Source organism: Salmo salar, chromosome ssa14, assembly GCF_905237065.1.
Source record: "Salmo salar chromosome ssa14, Ssal_v3.1, whole genome shotgun sequence".
Taxonomy (NCBI): Eukaryota; Metazoa; Chordata; class Actinopteri; order Salmoniformes; family Salmonidae; genus Salmo; species Salmo salar.
Genome location: NC_059455.1, coordinates 34,465,920 through 34,489,249, shown reverse-complemented (window position 1 = coordinate 34,489,249; position 23,330 = coordinate 34,465,920). Strand labels below are relative to the sequence as shown.

Below are 23,330 nucleotides of genomic sequence, written 5' to 3'. Positions count from 1 at the left end.
TGGGAGACTAGTCAGGATCAAGGAAAAGATGTACGGTGCAAAGTACAGAGAGATCCGTGATGAAACCCTGTTCCAGAACACTCAGGACTTCAGACTGGGGTGAAGGTTCACCTTCCAACAGGACAACGACCCTAGGCACACAGCCAAGACAACACAGGATTGGCTTTGGGACAAGTCTCTGAATGTCCTTGAGTGGCCCAGTCAGAGCCCGGACTTGAACCCGATCGAACGTCTCTGGAGAGACCTAAAATAGCCATGCTCCCCATCCAACCTGACAGAGCTTGAGAGGATCTGCAGAGAAGAAATGGGAGAAACTCCCCAAAAACAGGGGTGCCAAGCTTGTAGCGTCATACCCAAGAAGACTCAAGGCTGTAATTGCTGCCAAAGGTGCTTCAACAAAGTACTGAGTAAAGGGTCTGAATACTTATGTGATGTTTTTTATTTTTAATAAATTAGCAAAATGTTCTAAAAACCTGTTTTTGCTTTGTCATTATGGGGTATTGTGTGAAGATTGGGGGGGGGGGGAAATGAATACATTTTATAATAAGGCTGTAACGTAACAAAATGTGGAAAAAGTCAAGTGGCCTGAATACTTTCCGCAGGCACTGTATGCATAAACAAATCAAAATATATTTTAACACTTTTTTTGGTTACTACATGATTCCATATGTATCATTTCATCGTTTTGATATATTCACTATTATTCTACAATAATAGAACATAGTAAAAATAAAGAAAAACCCCTGAATGAGTAGGTGTGTCCAAACCTTTGACTGGTACTGTATGTGTGTATGTATAGTACCATAGATATGTATAAAGATGGTGTGTGTGTGTGTGTGTGTGTGTGTGTGTGTGTGTGTGTGTGTGTGTGTGTGTGTGTGTGTGTGTGTGTGTGTGTGTGTGTGTGTGTGTCTAGCTCTACCAAAAATCGAAACCATCAAAATATTTGGCTGAGCTTTAAAATATTATGTTTTGCTTTTTACATTAGTCTGTATTAGAAAATATAGATACAATGATCCCTTCTATAATGAGCATGAGAATGTATTTGTAATATTTTTTTAAACATTATTCGCATCTGTGAACTGTTTCCTGCCCCCATGAACAAACAGATTTAACTTACAACCGTTACTTTTCATAAAGTCCTGTAGATAATATTGTCGAGACAGGCACAATGCGCACAACTACAATACAACTCTTTGGGGCAAGACAAGGGAAAATGTGGACATGGGCGCGTCGTACAATATACTATTTTGCTAGATATTACAGAAGTAAGTTTTAATAACAGTTCTTAACCCAAGCCAGTGATGACTGGAGATATCATCTGGCTCTATTTTTGCAGTCTGTAACAAAAAACATTTCAGGCACGGGTGCTTGTCCTATCAAAGTGAAACTTAGAAATCAGAGCCTCAACGTTGCTACTAGTAGTGTGAATGCTGACAGGATGTGTCGTTGTAGAGATGGGTTGGAAATACAGTTTAGGATTTTCTAGCCTTATGGCTGTTATCTGAAGTATTGCTGTTATCAACAATGCTTTTGTTTTCAGAGGTTTTATAGTTGTCAATATCGTCATCAGAGACATCTGTTTTTTTGCTGTAATTGGTATTATCTGTGTTTTGGGTGTTGGTCTCATTGGTGTTGCCTGGATCTGAGGACTGCAGCTCAACCCGTATGCCATTGAGCTCCACCAGTCCATCATGCAGCTGGGTCGCCACCTCCCTGATCTTGGCTGCAAACTCTGACTTGGCTCCCTTCTTCAGCTCCTTGGAGTCCTTGGCCACAAAGTAGATGTCCATGCCCACAAAGAGGCCGGTGAGCACTCCGGTGGCCATGCTGGCAATCTGGACAGCTCTGGCCGCGGTGCTGCCCGCCACGTTGGCTATCTGCACCACACGCATCATCTCATTGGCGTTAATGAGGATGGCCTTCCCGGCCATGGCGCCATCCTCGTAGATGTTGTTGAGGCCCGGGAAGTCGCGGTTGTACGCATGCTTCTTCATCTTCAGCAGGTCGAACCTGCGCAGACTCTCAATCCCCTGCTTGATGAACAGCATGCACTTGTTGATGTCGGTTATCTTCTCCTGGTAGTCCGTCACGATGGCCTCCACCTTCTTGCGGTCCATGGAGTTGTTGACCGTGTTGGAGATTCCGGCACCAGCTGTGGTGAGACCGCCCGCCGTGGCCACGCCCAGTCCCACCGCCGTGACAATCAGGGAGGTTCCGAAGGTGACGGGGGCCAGGGCGAGGCCTACAATGGTACATACGCCTCCTACTGCGCTGGTGGAACCGCCAGTGATTTGGGCGATCTTAGTCTTCTTGTTGAAACAGTCGAGGGCGTCTGCAATGCTGTTAAGGTCAATGACGTGCTGCCACAGGCTCTCTGCACGCTCTGAGAACAGCTTGTTGAACACACGGATACCTTTCTGCACCTTCTCAGCTGTCACTGCAAACACCCTGGAAAACAAGTTTAGATGAATTAGTATTATCCATGCTTACTTAATATAGTATGATTTACCCATTTACCAGCTTAATAACATGGCTGTTCTATAAAGGTGCACGCACACAAGGTAACACCCAACTGTAGAATCACTTACTTGGCCTCCTCTTTTTCAGTCATGTCATCCTCTTGAGGCATGTCTTCCCACTCTGCAGCAAAAGAGAAAGGGCATTATTTGGATCAAGTTTAAGGAATACCCCTACGCCAGTACTGTGTGTATGTGTGCATGTTTCAGACTCACGCTCCACTGTGCTCCACCACTCCATCAGGTCATCCATATTCTGCCGAGACACACATTTTCCTAAATCAGCTTCAGAAAGTCATACTTTTCAATCAAAAATCTATTTAAATCAAATGCACAACTCCGTGGCAGTTAGTGAGAGGAAACCAAGAGTGAAAAGTAAATCTGTGTGGGTATTTAAGAGCACAGATTGATATTATTAACATTATTTACAGAAACCAACCTGCTGCTCTGGCTCCGCTGGATTAATACGGAATACCTCCAATTGGTCGAATAATGATTTATTTCCATCTTTGTTCTGAGGGCAGGGGTGATAAATGACATGCTATTATGTATACATTCTACACACTAAAGAAAAGTTGAATATTTCTTGGAAAACCAATGTTTGTGCTGCTAGTGTAGCAACCAAGATATGGAGACAATTACTCAGAGATCAGATTCACAGGCCAGAAATGAGAAAATACGTGGTTAGTTTCAGATTTCAAGTTGCGATTTTGGAGTTCAGTTCCTTTTTCTGCTGTTTTGCAGAAGTGGAGCATCTAAAATCTTCCAGGGTTCAAAGAAACAGGAAGCAGGGGAACGTTTAAGCAAATAGCAATCTAATCAATTCACAATGCAAAGTAAAGGGCGAGGTCGTGTGGCTGGGTGTTTGGTAGGTAGAGATGGAAAGAAAAAAAAACAGAAGATAAAAAAAAACCCATCATTTTCTTAGTTGGGAGTCAGAGAATAGCGTGTGGGAAAATCCTTCCAGTGACCGAGAAAAAAAGAGCTAGTCATCTAATAGACCTCATGTGGCGGCCATTTTGCAATCCTGGGCCACTTTACAGTCTGTTAGCTGTGGCAGTCAAGCCATCGCATACACAAACAAAACCTCAGGAGTGACGGTTGTACAGTAGATATCCATTAAAACAGTACCGGTATCTGGCAGAACAGTGTTAGTAGGAGTGTCAGGGTGCAGAGCTACCTCTGTTGAGTCACTGCCTGAAGCTCCCTGCTGGGGTTCACGCTTCTTGGTTTTACCCTGAAACAGACAAATCAAATATAACAACTTTTACACTAGAGGACTATAACAGTTATCCCACAACGGAACCATAACATGCATATTGTAAACCATAGTTAACACCTGGAGGAAGGGAACTACAATGTACACAATGGGAGATCAACAGATGTGTGTGCATGAAAATAGAGGTTTGAACGTTACCTTGCCTCCAGCACCGCGTGGCATGAAAGGATTGTGTCTCGTGGGTTCTCGCATTTTGGCCTAAGAACAATAGAATACAAATCAATACATTAACGCAAAGGGCAAGTAAAGGGAAGTGTTAATTTGGTTACCTCATAGTGTCTGTTAGAAACATTGTGAGAAAATCTGGCAAATACCAGCATTTAATCATGGAATAATCTTAACTGAATTGAAGTGAAACCCTGATATTTGCATGGACACAGCAAGGATAGAGTACTGTGCCCGTATTCCTAAAGCGTATCAGAGTAGGAGTGCTTATCTAGGATCAGGACCCTACCTGTCAATATAATCATATTCCTTACGTTCTAAAAGCCCAAACTGATCCTAGATCAGCGCTCCTACTCTGAGAGGCTTTGTGGATACAGGCCGAGGTCTAGGTGATGTAGAAAATAAGATGAAAACAAACTCTTACTGATGTGCTATCTGTAGGTTTAACCACGGCCTCTTCTCCGTCCTTGTCCTCTCCCTCTTTTACCACCGGGAAGAGAGATTCACTCTCTTTAAGGCATTCATCATCATCACATTGGGCCTAGAAAATAAATTACAGATAAGGAGTGAGTGAGTGAGTGAGTGAGTGAGTGAGTGAGTGAGTGAGTGCGCACGCATCTGCGTTCACTTACCGGATTGTCTTTTTTTGTATTTTGCTGACCACGCCTGGCTGGTCTGTTTATCTCCTGGAAACATAAGACAAAATCCTCCTATATGAGCCACCATGACACAGGATAACTGATAGACACAGATCATTTAGATATGATTATAAATCCTGATCAGTCAATCATCCAAGCCTACCTCTTCTGTGGGTCTAGGAGGAACCACTGGAGTTTCAGCAGTTTTCCCTTTCCTCTCACTCGGCATCATATTACAGTTAGACTGAAATAGTCAGGACGAATATAGTCACCATCTCAATTGTGCATTAATTAAACAGAGATACCGGTACGCTACATATACAGAGGGGACAGAAATGATTGAGATCCTTTATAAAGACGAGCAGTAATAACTGTATTAAATAAACAATTCAAATACTGAGCTATATTGTATGCCCCATTATAATATTTTATACTAAAACAATTGCTCAGAGAAAGACTGTTAACAAGCAATACTTTTTTTTTCTCAAAAAGGGTAGGGGTCAAAATTGACACGCCTGAATATTCTTATAAATAAAGTAGTCAAAAGTTTAGCATTTGATCCTAGAATGCAATGACTACATCAAGCTTGTGACTTTTATTATTTTAGTTGTGTTTCAGATTTAGTGCCCAATAGAAATTAAATGGTAAATAATGTATTGTGTCATTTTGGAGTCATTAATATTGTAAATAAGAATAGAATATATGTTTCTAAACACATGTGGATTAGGGCTGACCCCAAATAGTCAACGGGTCGATTGGTTGTTGGTCGACCAAGATTTTCTTTTGTCAAGCAGTAGCGCGCATATATATACACAAACAACAAAAAAAGTAACGTCCCTTTTTCAGGACCAGGTCTTCCAAAGATAATTCGTAAAAATCCAAATAACTTTACAGATCTTCATTGTAAAGGGTTTAAAAACTGTTTCCTATGCTTGTTCAATGAACCATAAACAAATAATGAACATGCACCTGTGGAACGGTCGTTAAGACACTAACAGCTTACAGACAGTAGGCAATTAAAGTTAGTTATGAAAACTTAGGACACTAAAAGACACCTTTCTACTGACTCTGAAAAACACCAAAAGAAAGATGCCCATGGTCCCTGCTCATCTGTGTGAACGTGCCTTAGGCATGCTGCAAGGAGGCATGAGGACTGCAGATGTGGCCGGGGCAAAAATTGCAATGTCCGTACTGTGTGTCGCCTAAGACAGCGCTACAGGGAGACAGGATGGACAATTGATCGTCCTCGCAGTGGCAGAACACATAAAACACCTGCACAGGATCCGTACATCCGAACACACCTGCGGGACAGGATGGCAACAACTGCCGAGTTACACCAGGAACGCACAATCACTCCATCAGTGCTCAGACTGTCTGCAATAGGCCGAGAGAGGCTGGACTGAGGGCTTGTAGGCCTGTTGTAAGGCAGGTCCTCACCAGACATCACCGGCAACAATGTCGCCTATGGGCACAAACCCGCCGTCGCTGGACCAGACAGGACTTGCAAAAAATGCTCTTCACTGACGAGTCACGGTTTTATCTCACCAGGGGTGATGGACGGATTTGCGTTTATCGTCGAAGGAATGAGCGTTACACCGAGGCCTGTACTCTGGAGCGGGATGATTTGGAGGTGGAGGGTCCGTCATGGTCTGGGGTGGTGTGTCACAGCATCATCGGACTGAGCTTGAACAGCAAAGCACCCCCACACCACCTCCTCCATGCTTCACTTTGGGAACCACACATGCAGAGATCATCCGTTCACCTACTCTGCGTCTCACAAAGACACGGCGATTGGAACCAAACATCTCAAATTTGGACAGATTTCCACCTGTTTAATGTCCATTGCTCGTGTTTCTTGGCCCAAGCAACTCTTCTTGTTGGCGTCCTTTAGTAGTGGTTTCTTTGCAGCAATTCGACCATGAAGGCCTGATTCACGCAGTCTCCTCTGAACAGTTGATGTTGAGATGTGTCTGTAACTTGAACTCTGAAGCACTTATTTGGGCTGCAATTTGAGAACTGGTAACTCTAATGAACTTATCCTCTGCAGCAGAGGTAACTCTGGGTTTTTCCTGTGGCAGTCCCCATGAGAGCCAGTTTCATCATAGTTTTTGCGAATGCACTTGAAGAAACGTTCAAAATTCCTGACATTTTCCATATTGACTGAGCATGTCTGAAAGTAATGAACTGTAATTTCTCTTTGCTTATTTGAGCTTTTCTTGCCATAATATGGACTTGTCTTTTACCAAATGGAGCCATCTTCTGTATACCACCCTTACCTTGTCACAACACAACTGATTGTCTTACATGCATTAAGGTAAGAAATTCCACAAATTAACTTTTAACAAGACACACCTGTTAATTGAAATGCATTCCAGGTGACTACCTCATGAAGCTGGTTGAGAGAATGCCAAGCGTGTGCAAAGCTGTCATCAACGCAAAGGGTGGCTACTTTGAAGAATCTCAAATATGGACATTTGTTTAAAAAAAAAAACTGCTTACTACGCGATTCCCCATATGTATTATTTCATAGTTTTGATGTCTTCACTATTATTCTACAATATAGAAAAAAGTTAAAATAAAGAAAAACCATTGATTGGTACTGTACGTATTCAGACCCTTTGCCTATGAGACTCGAAATTGAGCTCAGGTGCATCCTGTTTCCATTGATTTACCTGTGGTAAATTCAATTGACTGGACATAATTTGGAAAGGCACACACCTGTCTATATAAGGTCCCACCATTAACAGTTCATGTCAGAGCAAAAACCAAGCCATGAGGTCAAAGGAATTGTCCGTAGAGCTCCGAGAGAGGATTTTGTCGACGCACAGATCTGGGGAAGGGTTCCAAACAATGTCTGCAGCATTGAAGGTCACCAAAAACACAGTTGCCTCCATCTTTCTTAAATAGAGGAAGTTTGAAACCACCAAGGCTCTACCTAGAGTTGGCCACTCAGCCAAACTGAGCAATCGGGGGAGAAGAGCCTTGGTCAGGGAGGTGACCAAGACCCCGATGGTCACTCTGACAGAGTTCCAGAGTTCCTCTGTGAAGATAGGAGAACCTTCCAGAAGGACAACCATCCCTGCAGCACTCCACCAATCAGGCCTTTATGGTAGTGGCAAGACGGAAGCCACTCCTCAGTAAAAGGCACATGACAGCCCACTTGGAGTTTGATTACACTTAAAAGTAGGCCTGTAGGCTACCTGGCCTGCGTACAAATGTAGGAATAGTAATGTGCCCATTTGGAGATCTGATAGTATATCTAATTGGCTGTAGAGCTTCTCAAAGTAATGTTTTCTTCACCTAAATAGCAAGCAAACAAAGTCTGTTTTTACATCCATTGAGAATGACAATAGTTCCTCAATGTATTTTTAAAATCTTTCCAGCTCTCTCCCTTCCGTTTCCACTGCTCCGGTCCAGTGGAAACGTCATCAAATAGGCCTACCTGATAACTTATCAGTGCTTGACTTAGACAAATAGGTTCCGGTTCTCATTTTTGGTGCTGGTACTGTTTAAGTGCAGGAGCTCCACAATACTTTTGAGCTAATATTCTATTAGAGGAACAGGAGCTCAAGCAGTAGAGCATTTGAGGTGTCGGTACTCAGCTCTAGTGAGATCCTGCCCAAGTCAAGCACTGCTTCTTATCCCTTGCGTAAATAGCCTACAGCTGTGTCTGTCCTGAGCTCACTGGCACAGAAACTGAGGGCACAGAATATTTTATACAATGTTTCAAGTTCGTTGCAGACAGGCCATGCATATCCAATGTGATTTATAGGTTATTTATTTTTAAAATCTGAATATTTTCTACTTGCAGGTTGCAATGTTTTTATTTGTTGTCTTTATGTAGGCAATTCTTTTTTTACATAGTTGGCAATGGGAGTCACTTTTTAGGTTTGTATGATTTTTATTCAAATTTGGATAGAATTTGGTTTAATCACATGACAATGATTGAGATACGAAGACGTTATTATAAACAAACTGTTCCACAAAAATGTGCTTATGAAAACCATAACTGGCACACAGATCGGTAGAAATAGTAAGATCAATTGGCATTCCACATGAGAAAGGTTGCCGACTCCTCATTTAGCCTATTACTGGCAACTTCAGGAGAGTAATGGCAGAAACTGCAAAAGCCAGCAGGAGAGGGAGGAGAATGGTTGGGTCAAGTTTAGGTTTTTCTTCGGATTATCTAGATCTCTGGCTCCCTCGAGTCATTTGTGTTTTATTTCATCAAACAGTAAGCTTAAAGCCTTAGACAAGCTCAATGCATATAGTTGACTTTATTAAAACACAGTGTCTATATAGGGAAACATGCTCAAACAAAAACAAAAAATTGGGCGAATCGAACAGACAACTTTCGGGCAACTAAGATGTATTTATTTTTTTGTCCCTGACAGCCCTAATGTGGATGCTTCCATGATTATGGATAATCCTGAATGAATCGTGAATAATTATTAGTGAAAAGTTACAAGAGGATCAAAGATCATACCCCCAAGACATGCTTACCTCCCCATGTTAATGGTGAGAGGTTAGCAAGTCTTGGTAGTATGATCCTTGACCCTCTAATTAAATTCAGACCTCACTATAGATAACACACATCCAAAAATGAACATGACTGGTGTAAACCATACCTGATTGTCATCGGTCTCTCTCTTCTTCAGTCTGCCATGTAAGCCTGTACCCTTCAGCTCCTGTGGAGAGGTGACAGACAACCTCAGCAGAGATATATAAAACATTTGACATACGGTAAGGAGCAGCAGTTTGAGCCGTTTGCCTACCTCTTCAGTGGGTCTGGGAGGAACTGCTGGCTGTGTTTCAGTTCTCTCCTTCCTCTCTCTCTGGATCAGATTGCTTTTGACCTGACAAGGACACTCACAGTCAATCAGTTCTGTTCCTGTGACTTTGTGGGAGTTAGAGAAGCAATGGCTGGTGGGAACTTTAGGAAAAGGTGGAGACAAGGAAGAGGGGGGACTTTCGAAAGAGAGATGCAACTTTGATTGTGTGTATGGTCTTGTTCTTCTATCCTCCCCACAAGGATAGTAAAACAAAGAACATTTCCAATGTCCCCACAATCACAAAGGCTATTTTCAGTTTAGGGGTTATGTTTAGAATTATGGTTAGTGGTTAGGTTTAGGGTAAATAAGATTTTGAATGGAAATAAATTGTAGGTCCCCGCTAGGATAGTAGAACAAGTGTGTGTGGTATACATTATGTAACAAAACAGACTGTTTTTTGCTTTTCCTCTTCCTGCCTCTCCTTGTCCCCGAGTAACTTTGTATCTTCAGTGTCCTTCTGAACAAGGAAAGTCATTGTTATTTTAAAGGGATCATCCTTCTCACCATATTCATTAACACATCTCTGCAGCATCACCACTTGCACTGAACTCAAAAACACCAACACAAACCGCCACTATCAAGACTTTGAAAACATCACACCATCATGATCCTAATGAACATTTCGCAAAAATCATCGATACAAGCACCACCACCAAGAGTTAAATTCATTGGAATCTTAACTGTAGTTAAAAAGTGTCATACATTGTGTCACATAACAGCATTACCCTCTTTCTACACTAGGCTGCTAATTGTGGATTCATTCACAGAGGATTTAGAAAAATACACAGAAGGATTGGTCAATGGTCATGGTTCTTGTATTAAAGAAAACCTATTGTAGCAAATTCGGGGGGTAGCCCAAACCGGATCTCGAGCCCGGATCCGGCGACTGTCAAGCCAACACCTTATTAACCGTTATGCCAAGAGGTCTTGACGAGGTTGCTCACTACATTATACTCTCTTCCTTTGGGAAAGAATGTCCCCGCGCTTTTCAATACTATACCAAGTCCCTCGTGTGCACGCCTCTCTAATTGCCTAACGGGCACCCTCCCACTTCCGACACCAGTGTAGTGAATTCGCGGGGTAGCCCCGACCAGGACTCGAACCCAGGTCCAGCAACAGTCAAGCAAACAGTTAACCCCTTGACGAGGTCGCTAGGTGTTGGGTTGTTCGTATCAATATGTAGGCTACTCAGTTTCACCATAATTTAACTCTCGAAAACTTGCCCACGGTTGGCTCAGTGTGAACTACAATTCCGACGCTAGGTTTTATCGTTTAGAAAAACGCGTCAATCATAGCTTGCAAAGCGGTTTTCGAAACATATGATGATATGCCCCTTATCTTTCACATTCATAACAGCGAGAAAGAATCTTTCAAATAAAAATACACACTTCCTGTAGCAGTTTTGCACAGATCCATATGCTCTGTGTGCCTCCAGTTAACGAACTACACTCCCTGCCCAGTTAGTGCATTCAGAAAGTATTCAGACCCCTTCACATTTTGTTACGGCCTTATTTTAAAATTCATTCAATTGTTTTCCTCAAGCTACATACACTACCCCATAACGACAAAGCGAAAACAGGCTTTTAAATTGTTTTGCAAATGTATTACAAATAAAACAGAAATACCTTACATAAGTATTCAGACCCTTTGCTATGAGACTCGAAATTAAGCTCAGGCACATCCTGTTTCCATTGATCATGCTTGAAATGTTTCTACAACTGGATTGGAGTACACTTGTGGTAAATTCAATTGATCGGACATGTGGAAAGGCACACACCTGTCTATATAAAAAGGTCCCACAGTTGACCGTGCATGTCAGAGAAAAAAAAAAACAAGCCATGAGGCTGAAGGAATTGTCCGTAGAGCTCCGAGACAGGAATGTGTTGAGGCACAAATCTGGCGAAAGGTACCAAAAGCATTCTGTACAATTGAAGGTCCCCAAGAACACAGTGGCCTCCATTATTAAATGGAAGAAGTTTGGAATCACCAAGATTCTTCCTAGAGCTAGCCGCCAGGCCAAACTGAGCAATCGGGGGAGAAGGGCCTTGGTCAGGGAGGTGACCAAGAACCCGATGGTCACTCTGACAGAGTTCCAGAATTCCTCTGTGGAGATGGGAGAACCTTCCAGAAGTACAATCATCTCTGCAGCACCAATCAGGCATTTATGGTAGTGGCCAGACAGAAGCCACTCCTCAGTAAAAGGCACGACTGCCCACTTGGAGTTTGCCGAAAGGCACCTAAAGGACTCTTAGACCATGAGAAACAAGATTCTCAGGTTTGATGAAATCAAGATTGAACTCTTTGGCCTGAATGCCAAGCGTCACGTCTGGAGGAAACCTGGCACCATCCCTACAGTGTAGCATGGTGGTGGCAGCATCATGCTGTGGGGATTTTTCGGTGGCAGGGACTCGGAGACTAGTCAGGATCAAGGGGAAGATGAACAGATTAAAGTTAAAAAATAAAAATAAATACTCCAGAGCGCTTAGGACCTCAGACTGGGGCAAAGGTTCACCTTCCAACAGGAGAACAACTTTAAGAAAACAGCCAAGACAATGCAGGAGTGGCTTCGGGACATGTCTTGGAATGTCCTCGAGTGGCCCAGCCACAGCCCGGACTTGAACCTGATCAAACATCTCTGGAGAGACCTGAAAATAGCTGTGCAGCGACGCTCCCCATCCAAGCTGACAAAGATTGAGAGGATCTGCAGAGAAGAATGGGAAACTCCCCAAATACAGGTGTGCCAAGCTTGTAGCGTCATACCCAGGAAGAATCGAGGCTGTAGTCACTGCCAAAGATGCTTCTACAAAGTACTGAGTAAAGGGTCTGAATACCTATGTAAATGTGATTTCAGTTTTTTATACGTTTTCTAAAAACCAGTTTTTTTTCTGTCATTATGGGGTATGTGTGTAGGTTGATGACAAAAAAAAATTAAAAAAATATTTGTTTTGCCTTATTCGAAAATGGATTAAAGGGGTCTGAATACTTTCCGAATGCACTGTATGCTTACACACAGATGTTCAGAGCACGCTAGATAGCACAGATGGCTGCCTCGGTTTTCCGTTAACACGCGCTGTAACATTAAGATACGGCCGCGCGGAAACCCTAAAAGATGTGTCGTACTATACCCTCATATATATATATATATATATATATAGGATGGAGTTGAGAAGCAACTATTGAAGCTCCGACATCACAATTTTGTTTTTATAAGAAACGACTGGTTTCAGCGCCCAGAGAATAGCCCCCAATGACGGAAGACAGACTGGACTACCTGTGCTAATTAGCCATCTGCGTCTCTGAACACTAGTGCGTAAACGGAAGACTGACGCCACAGAAAAATATTGACGGCTGCAAATGTTTTAAAACAATGTATTGTAACGACCCGGTATTGTGTCCTGTGTTTGTGGGTGTGTTATTGTTCTCATGGCTACTAGCAGGGGTTAAATATGTCAGGACAGAGGGAAAAGTTGGGGGGGTATGATGGGTAATCCCGCGGGATTTGGAAATGCATAAAGAGGGATTACTGTCTCATCTTCTTTCTCTTTTCTGTTCGGGGCCTTGATCTGTTCCTATGGGAGTAACCCTTAACTCGACATGGTATAATTGTGTACGTTCGGCATTTAGCGGCGTGGGCTGTGGCCTGAACAATAGCCCAGTTTAGGAATAAACCTGTGTTCTGACCTGCACACCTAGAGTCCGTCTCTTTTTCCTTTATGACCCAGCCGGGTCATTACAGTATTTTTTTGTGAAGTGTAGCTGTACCTGCCATGGATATTATAATTTGTAAAATGTTATTTTGTTTTTAAAACAAGAAAAATGGTCGTGTCTTGTAAGCCCATGTGGGCTGGGCACCGGTAGGTGTATGACTCTTAGATAAATCATATAAATCAACCATGTGTGTATTTTGCATTTGTGAAATGATTTTGATGTGATTAGAAAGTCGAGGGATTTATGTTCATAAAACCGTAAGGCAATTGAGAATCGATTAAGGTTTAGATGGAGTATTTAGCGGGTTTGGCTTCCAGAGCCATTTCGCCTATTAAACGGAACATTTAATGTCCTTTGATGAGGAGTGACTTTAGGCTTCTTTAGTCCATTATTAGGCTATGATGGGCTAACCATGACTTCTCCCTCGCACTCCAAATACACAATGGCACCGCCCTTTCCGATACTGTCAACACAAATGTTAACTATCTCTCATTATACAGGAGCAATTTATGGTCAGTTTAAAATGTACACCATTGTTTTCCAACACATTGTTGCGGACACCACAGATCAAAACATCACTTAAACGTATAACCAAAACAGTTCCAACGTGAATCTCTTACCATTACAACTGCCTACTGGTTGTTTGTCTGTGATCTTAAAGCAATATACGCGTTGCCAGCCTTTTTCGATCGTAAAAGAAGTTGCTGAAATGTAGGCTGTGCTGAATAGTTGTTCGTCGGTTTCGACTCGCACTGACGTCAGTTTATTAGACTACCAGTTGGCTTGATTCTTTACCAGTTGTTGAACTTTTCTTTCTAGTCTGTAACACTAGCTAAAGTGTGTTACGTCACATATGTAATAATAACTATGTTTGCGTCCATTACTTTTTCTTCTTTAAGGTTTATTGGCAGAGTACACCCAAAAAGCTGTATTGCTGCCACCTAATGAGCGGGATGAAAACAAAAAGATCCCAAAAATGGGAACATTCTTGGATTGGGGGGAATATCCATACAAATTACCAACAACAAAAACGCTTAAAAAAAAAAAAAGGGTGACATCTTCCATTGCCAATACCCCTTGTAGATCTTCCGCTGTGAACTCCTGAAGTCCCAGATACTTTTCAGCTGCAGCCACATTGATGTCCAACTTCTTCGATATTTATGCCATACAGTTAATAGCAGTTGCAATGAATGCTACAAAATCCACCTTTTTTAAACCCACAGCGTATCCGATTCTCTTGTTGTAGTGTTAAAGTTGCGTCAATTCGTTTCTGGTATCAGAACAAAATAGTCAGCACATAGTAACTTCTGATTTAGCTGTACTTTAATTAATGCAAACACGTGTATGGTAAATATGTCGTTCGTATACGGTCTCTCTGTGACACCTCGCAGGGCAGACAGAAGAAGAGGGCGTCACATTCTATTGTTCTCTCTTTTATACTCTGACAGAGACAGTTCCGCTCAATGCTGGCCTGTCAAAGGGAGGAGGAGCGTGGTTTAAACTTGCTCCTCCTATCGTCGGCGTGCAGGCTGGTCCCAGCCTCGTGACGCACTTCCTGTTGCCGGTTGTAGTTCTTCTTGTCTTCAACGGTTGATTTATCCGTAGTTTATATACTTAATATTGTAGCATAGCTTCCCCGGTATATTATAAAGGTTATGCATACAAATAGCCAGTTCAACCCTAACATTAGTCATGTCAGACAAAATTATGACACTAGCTTGCTAAAAAATGTATGTAGATGAAATTGATTGTAGCGTTTGCAAATTGGCTTAGTTTCATACTGAGGAGCCTATAAAACATAGCTAGCTTCATAGACATGTTTTTTGGAATTCTGACATTATTGGAATAAATGAGCAAACTATGAAACTAGCTAGCCAGCTATGTTTAACTGTAGCTAGCTAACTCCCTGACAGGAGTGCAGGCTAGCTACGTTAGCTTGCTAAGTACATTCATAGCTTCAGGTTGGTTGTTTTTATGATCAATTTCAATATTTTCACCAAGGACGTTGCCTCTCCGATCATCACTCTCCCTCGCTTGGGCAAGGGACATTTAAGGTATATTCTGATGTGACGATGTGAAACGTCATTCAAGGGCTGAGGGTTTAGGGCCGAGTCTGGCTGTCTACTTTGAGTTTGGACTGCAGCCCATATCTTCAACACAGTAATTTGCTTTCAAAACTATTTTGGTTGCCTCCGCATAGGACAGGGGTGGGGGCCACAAAAAATCTGAACTCATCATAAGGGGCCGCAGTTGCTCCCAGGTCTGTGTACCCACAACCACGTTTCAAATACTGAACTTCATAACAAGTATTTTTTTTATAACTAACCCAAGATAAACCACAGCCTGTTGTTTCCAATGGGAGCAAATTAATCAGTGGGCAGAGCCAAGCACGAGCTAGTGAGATCCTATTGGCGCATTCTAGCATTCATTCGCCTTTTCCCATTAGGGAATGCCTACTCTGAAGTGCACGTGTGCAATAATCAATTCGCCCTTGCGCTCCTTCTAAAAAACAAAATGTTTTGAAACTTTGGCAAAGGGTAAAGTCTGCAAAACGCAGTCCACTCTGTTACAGATTCTAGTTTTGGAAACAGAAAACTGTATGGAGATTAAATGTTTAATCGATGAGAAAATGAGCAGACGTTCATCTTGCTCCATCTTCTCCCACTGCCGGCCACTGGGCTTCCTCTCATAACCATATTTGGTAGTGAGAGGAAACGCCAACCAGATGCTTCACATGTATACATCCGGTGAAATATCTTGCTCATTCTTCTTTCTATCTGTGGTTATTAGGTTAGTTTATACAAAACGTCTATGAGACTGGTTGCCTGACAACATCACAAAAATTATGTGCGTGCATTGATGGGGCCAGAAGCCTTGCATTGTTATGATTCTGAACGGTCTAGCAACAATGAAAATAAGCTACCATGTGGGGAATCATAGGTGGCTCGTTTTATCTTGTTCTTGATACCAGGCATGTATTCAGGTCCATTCTAGCACGGTCAGATAGAAGCCCTCCCACCCGGGTCATCACTATCAGAAGTAGGACGAGGAAATGGCAACTGTGCTCGAGTCTGAAAGTGTGGCAAGTGAATTGTGTGACAATTAAATGGACAATAGTGAAATCAAAGAATGGAACAAAACGAGCAAAAATTGTAGAAGAAGACAAGGACCGGTGCAATAATGCATTTCTTATTGGACTGCGTTTTTGGGACTAGGAGATTCATTTGGGAAATCCATTTTTAATATCGAGGACTGTGAAGAAAGCAGTGGGAAAGTTGGATTCAATCAAGGTGACTAGAACTGCCTTGTTTTGGTTAATTGTGTTGATGAAGAACAGAATCTGTCAAAATTGCCACCTCAGAAGTAATGTGAAACTATGAAAAAACACATATGGAATCATGTAGTAACCAAAAAAGTGTTAAACTAATCAAAATATATATTATATTCTTCAAAGTAGCCACACTTTGCTTTGATGACTGCTTTGCACACTCTTGGCATTCTCTCAACCAGCTTCACCTGGAATGCTTTTCCAACAGTCTTGAACTAGTTCCCACATATTCTGAGCATTTGTTGGCTGCTTTTCATTCACTCTGCGGTTCAACTCAACCCCGAACCATCTCAATTGGGTTGAGGTCGGGTGATTGTTGAGGCCAGGTCATCTGATGCAGCACTCCATCACTCCCTTTCTTGGTCAAATAGCCCTTACAAAGCCTGGACATGTGTTGGGTCATTGTCCTATTGAAAGACAAATGATAGGCCCACTAAGAGCAAACCAAATGGGATGGCGTATCGCTGCAGAATGCTGTGATAGCCATGCAGGTTAAGTGTGCCTTGAATTCTAAATAAATCACTGACAGTGTCACCAGAATAGCACCCCCACAACATCACACCTCCTCATCCATGCTTCACAGTGGGAACCACACATGCGGAAATAATCCATTCACGTACTCTGCGTCTCACGAAGACACAGTGATTGGAACCAACAATCTCATATTTGGACTCATAAGACCAAAGAACATATTTTCACCGGTCTAATGTCCGTTGCTCGTGTTTCTTGGCCAAAGCAAGTATCTTCTTCTTATTGGTGTCCTTTAGTAGTGGTTTATTTGCAGCAATGGCCTGATTCACGCAGTCTCCTCTGAAAAGTTGATGTTGAGATGTGTCTGTTACTTGAATTCTGTGAAGCATTTATTTGGGCTGCAATTTCTGAGGCTGGTAACTCTAATGACCTTTCCCCTGCAGCAGAGGTAACTCTGGGTCTTCCTTTCCTGTGGCGGTTCTCATGAGAGCCAGTTTCATCATAACGCTTGATGGTTTTTGCGACTGCACTTGAAGACATTTTCTGTATTGACTGACCTTTATGTCTTAAACTGTCGTTTCTCTTTGCTTATTTGAGCTGTTCTTGCCATAATATGGACTTGGTATTTTACCAAATAGGGCTATCTTCTGTATACCAACCCTACCATGTCACAACACAACTGATTGGCTCAAACGCATTAAGAAGGAAAGAAATTTCACAAATTCACTTTTAATAAGGCACACCTGTTAATTGAATTGCATTCCAGGTGACTACCTCATGATTGAGGTACTGGTTGAGATAATGCCAAGAGCGTGCAAAGCTGTCATCAAGGCAAACGGTGGCTACTTTGAAGAATCTCAAATATAAAATATATGTTGATTTGTTTAACACTTTCTTGGTTACTACATGATTCCATATGTGTTATTTCATAGTTTTGATGTCTTCACTATTATTCTACAATGTAGAAAATAGTAAAAATAAAGACTGGTATTGTAGATGACGAGTATCTTAGTCAGAAAATCCCAGTAGTGGTCAGTGCACGTCGCCTGACCCATATGGTAAATGGAAGGAAGGAGAAAAACCTATTGATATTTTTGTTTGAGGAGACTCTACCTGAATATGAAGCTTGGATTGGTGAGGTATGTGGTGAGAGCATTTGTGTCCAAACCATTACAGTGTAGGAATTGTAAAGGATATGGTCACGTGTCAAACGTTTGCAGACGGGAGAAGTATATTACTGAAGAATCTGTCAATGGAAAATGTGGCAACTGTGGTGGGGGTCATACCCCGGACTTCCTTGAGTGCCCTGTTAGACTGAATGACTTCCTTGAGTGCCCTGTTAGACTGAAGGATGTCAAGGTGTCAAGGATCAGGGCTGTGCAGCACATCTCCTATGTGGAGGCGGTGAAGAGAGTCGAAGGGGCAAGAGACAACGGTGTTGAAGATATGGTAGTGGATGCATTTCAACCAGTTGCTAGTGTTTAAAGTCAATCGAGTGATCTGGATACACTCATTAGCCACAGTGATTAATTGTACAGCAGAAGTGTCTAAGAAGTCGAAGAAGCTGGACATCATTACATCTGCGGCCGATAAGTTTTTGGGGCTCCAAGACTTCACTGCAGAAGCACTTTACCCACATTATTTCCTTTTATTATCCTTATTAGTTGTATGTGTCAACACAAACTCATCTTCAAGGACTGCATATTTCTCAAGAGTGAGATCCTTGTGCTCATAAATGTAGGTAGCAACCCTTTTTTAATTGTTGAACGGCACAAGAAGTATGAGTGTCTTTAAATCCTCAAGGTCCTTGACCTCTTGACAACCATACCAAACACTGTTGATTAAAACTCTTACATCTAGACGTTCCGCTAGCGGAACACCTGCTCCAATATCCAATGATAGGCGTGGCGCGAATTACAAATTCCTCAAAAATACAAAAACTTCAATTTTTCAAACATATGACTATTTTCCAGCATTTTAAAGACAAGACTCTCCTTTATCTAACCACACTGTCCGATTTCAAAAAGGCTTTACAGCGAAAGCAAAACATTAGATTATGTCAGCAGAGTACCCAGCCAGAAATAATCAGACACCCATTTTTCAAGCTAGCATATAATGTCACAAAAAACAAAACCACAGCTAAATGCAGCACTAACCTTTGATGATCTTCATCAGATGACACACCTAGGACATTATGTTATACAATACATGCATGTTTTGTTCAATCAAGTTCATATTTATATCAAAAAACAGCTTTTTACATTAGCATGTGACGTTCAGAACTAGCGGCACAGCCAGGGACGCCCGCCAGCCAGGCGCCGCCAGGGACGCCCGCCAGCCGGGCGCAGCCATCGCCGCCCGCCAGCCGGGCGCAGCCAGGGTCGCAGCCAGGGTCGCCCGCCAGCCGGGCGCAACCATCGCCGCAGCCAGGGTCGCCCGCCAGCCGGGCGCAACCATCGCCGCCCGCCAGGCGCAACCATCGCCAGCTACCAGCCGGGCGCAACCATCGCCAGCTACCAGCCGGGCGCAACCATCGCCAGCTACCAGCCGGGCGCAACCAGGGTCGCCCGCCAGCCGGGCGCAGCCATCGCCGCCCGCCAGCCGGGCGCAGTCAGCGTCGCCCACCAGACCTTCGGTGCGGCCAGGTGTGCCACCTAAGAGGGCGACGCCAAGGGTGGAGCAGAGGCCACGTCCCGCACCTGAGCCGCAAGAAGGCCCACCCGGACCCTCCCCTTCAGAGTCAGGTTTTGCGGCCGGAGTCCGCACCTTTGGGGGGGGGTACTGTAACGCCCTGGCCATAGAGAGGGGTTTTTTGTTCTTTATTTTGGTTAGGCCAGGGTGTTACATTGGGTGGGCGTTCTATGTTCCTTTTTCTATGTTTTGGTATTTCTTTGTTTTGGGCCGTGTGTGGCTCCCAATCAGGCACAGCTGAAGCTCGTTGCTGCTGATTGGGAGTCACACATAAGGAGCATGTTTTTCCTTTGGGTTTTGTGGGTAATTGTTTCTGTTTAGAATATTTTCCTAACAGGACTGTTTGCTGTCGTTTTTTGTTCATTTTGTAGTGTTCTCTTGTTTGTTGAATTAAAATTCTAATGATGAACACATCCTCTGCTGCACCTTGGTTCCCTCTTACAGACAGCCGTTACAATTTTCTTATTCTTTTGCCTCACCCTCTCAACCACACTTTGCGTCAGACTGTCCTGCTGACTGTATATTATCTGTGTCATCGTTCAACCACGACTCAGTGAAACATAAGATATTACAGTTTTTAATGTCCTGTTGGTAGGAAAGTCTCGAACGGAGCTCATCCAGTTTATTCTCCAGTGATTGCACGCTGGGCAATAGAACGGATGGTACAGTTGGGATGAGGTTTTAATGTTGGTGTGCTGTGCCTTTTTTTCTCCAACCTCATCCCAACTGTACCATCCGTTCTATTGCCCAGCGTGCAATCAATGGAGAATAAACTGGATGAGCTCCGTTCGAGACTTTCCTACCAACAGGACATTAAAAACTGTAATATCTTATGTTTCACTGAGTCGTGGCTGAACGACGACACGGATAATATACAGTTTGCTGGGTTTTCCGTGCATCAGCACGACAGAACAGCTACGTCCAGTAAGACGAGGGGTGGGGGGGGGGATGTCTACAGTGGCAAGTATAGAAGTATGCGAACCCTTTGGAATTACCTGGATTTCTGCATGAAATTTGATCTGATCTTCATCTAAGTCAAAACAATAGACAAAACACAGTTAAACTAATAACACACAAATAATTATATGTTTTCATGTCTTTATTGAACACACCGTGTAAACATTCACAGTGTAAGGTTGAAAAAGTATGTGAACCCTTGGATTTAATAACTGATTGACAGTTAACCCTCCTTTGGCAGCAATAAACTCAACCAAACGTTTTCTGTAGTTGCGGATCAGACCTGCACAACGGTCAGGAGGAAATTTGGACCAATCATCTTTACAAAACTGTTTCAGTTCAGCAATATTATTCTTAGGATGTCTTGTGTGAACCGCTCTCGAGGTCATGCCACATAATTTTAAATCGGGTTGAGGTCAAGACTCTGACTGGGCCACTCCAGAAGGCGTATTTTATTCTGTTGTAGCAATTCTGTTGTTGATTTACTCCTGTGTTTTGGGTCGTTGTCCTGTTGTATCACCCAACTTCTGTTGAGCTTCAATTGGCGGACAGATAGGCCTACATTCTCCTGCAAAATGTCTTGATAAACTTGGGAATTCATTTTTCCATTGATGATGGCAAGCTGTCCAGGCCCTGAGGCAGCCCCAAACCATGATGCTCCCTCCTCCATACTTTACCGTTGGGATGAGGTTTTAATGTTGGTGTGCTGTGCCTTTTTTCTCCACACATAGTGTTGTGTGTTCCTTCCAAACAACTCAACTTTAGTGTAATCGGTCCATAGAATATTTTTGCCAGAAGCGCTGTGGAACATCCAATTGATCTTTTGTGAACTTCAGACGTGCAGCAATGTTTTTTTGGACAGCAGTGGCTTCTTCCCTGGTGACAGCCACTCCTAGGGAGAGTAGCAACAGTGCTGAACTTTATCCATTTATAGACAATTTGTCTTTCCGTGGACTGATAAACATCAAGGCTTTGAGAGATACTTTTGTAACCCTTTCCAGCTTTGTGCAAATCAACAATTCTTAATCTTAGGTCTTCTGAGATCTCTTTTGTTTGAGGCATGGTTCACATCAGGCAATGCTTCTTGTGAAAAGAGAACAAAAATTTTGTGAGTGTTTTTAATAGGGCAGGGCAGTTCTAACCAACATCTCCAATCTCGTCTCATTGATTGGACTCTAGGTTAACTGACTCCTGACTCCAATTAGCTTTTGGAAAAGCCATTAGCCTAGGGGTTCACATACTTTTTCTAACCTACACTGTGAATGTTTAAATTCTGTATTCAATATAGACAAGAAAAATACTATAATTTGTGTGTTATTAGTTTAAGCACATTGTGTTTGTCTATTGTGTCACGTTTGTCGTAGGAAGGAGACCAAAGTGCAGCGTGGGTATCGTTCCACATTCTTTTATTTAAATGTGAAACTTTGCAAAACAAACAATAAACTACAAAAAAAACACAAACCGTGACGAAAGAGGTGCAACATGCACTAACTCAAAATAATCTCCCACAAACAAAGGTGGGATAAACAACTACTTAAATATGATCCCCAATTAGAGACAACGATGACCAGCTGCCTCTAATTGGGGATCATCCAAAAAACCCAACATAGAAAAACAGAAACTAGAACCAAACAGAGAACTAAATAAACTAGATAACCCCCCCAGTCCCACCCTGACCTACTCTACCATAGAAAATAAGAGCTCTCTATGGTCAGGATGTGACAGTACCCCCCTCCCAAAGGTGCGGGCTCCGGCCGCAAAACCTGAAACCAAAAGGGAGGGTTGGGGGGTGTCTAGTGTTGGTGGCGGTTCTGGTGCAGGACGAAGAACCTTCTCATTCCACGGATCCTCCCGCATCGGAGGCGGTTCTGGTGCGGGACGAAGAACCCTCTCTTCCTGCGGAGCCGCCAGCATAGGAGGCGGCTCTGGTGCAGGACGAAGAACCCTCTCATCCTGCAAACCCGCCAGCATTGCTGGAGGCTCCGGGACCGTCTCAGGAGGTTCCGGACTGGGAACTGTCGCCGGAAGCTCCGGACTGGGAACTGTCGCCGGAAGCTCTGGAACGGGAAGGCGCACTGGAGGCCTGATGCGTGGGGCTGGCACAGGTGGCACCAGACTGGTAACACGCACCTCAGGGCGAGTGTGGAGAGCAGGCACAGGACGCACAGGACTGGGCAAGCGCACTGGAGGCCTAGTGCGTGGAGCAGGGACAGGTGGCACCAGACTGGTGACACGCACTTCAGGGCGAGTGCGAGGAGCAGGCACAGGACGTACTGGACTGAGGACACGCACTACAGGGAGAGTGGGAGGAGGAGGCACAGGACGTACTGGGCTATGGAGGCGCACTGGAGACCTGGTGCGTAGAACCGGTACAGGATATACTGGACCGTGGAGGCGCACTGGAGGTCTGGAGCGTAGAGCTGGCACAACCCGTCCTGGCTGAACGCTCACTTTAGCCCGGCAAGTGTCGGGGCGCTGGCACAGGACGAACTGGGCTGTGAATGCGCACTGGTGACACAGTGCATAGAGCTGGCACAGAATATCCTGGACCGAGGAGGCGTACTGGAGACCAGGAGCACTGAGCCGGCACAACACGGTGCCCGACTGGTCACACGCTCCCCACGGTAAGCACGCCCGCTCTGCAGCGCTCTCAACGCCAACACCTCTCTCCGGAATCTTTCGTCGAGTTCCTCACTCGACTCCCTGACTGGCTCTGGTTCACCCCTCGGCTCCGCCGACCAC

At 43.6% G+C, this 23,330-nt stretch overlaps 1 protein-coding gene across 5 annotated transcripts; it reads right to left on the bottom strand.

Annotated features, from left to right (window-relative positions):
- Window positions 1–803: 803 nt before the first annotated feature.
- Window positions 804–14,550, bottom strand: apol1 (apolipoprotein L, 1). 5 transcript variants are annotated; one of them, XM_045694262.1, is made up of 13 exons: window positions 13,762–14,549; window positions 9,806–9,890; window positions 9,377–9,457; window positions 9,230–9,289; window positions 4,765–4,845; window positions 4,596–4,649; window positions 4,388–4,504; window positions 3,937–3,996; window positions 3,700–3,756; window positions 2,959–3,033; window positions 2,736–2,775; window positions 2,592–2,643; window positions 804–2,451 (listed from the first exon to the last, which is right to left on the bottom strand). In XM_045694262.1, the coding sequence occupies exons 5-13, from the start codon at window positions 4,831–4,833 to the stop codon at window positions 1,476–1,478; spliced, it is 1,500 nt and encodes a 499-aa protein (XP_045550218.1). In that variant the 5' UTR covers window positions 4,834–4,845; window positions 9,230–9,289; window positions 9,377–9,457; window positions 9,806–9,890; window positions 13,762–14,549; the 3' UTR covers window positions 804–1,475. The 5 variants fall into 5 exon arrangements, with proteins under 5 accessions (XP_045550218.1, XP_013996153.2, XP_013996155.2 ...); XM_014140678.2 differs by having other exon boundaries at window positions 9,825–9,890; XM_014140680.2 differs by having other exon boundaries at window positions 9,825–9,887.
- Between the last annotated feature and the right edge of the window lie 8,780 nt (window positions 14,551–23,330).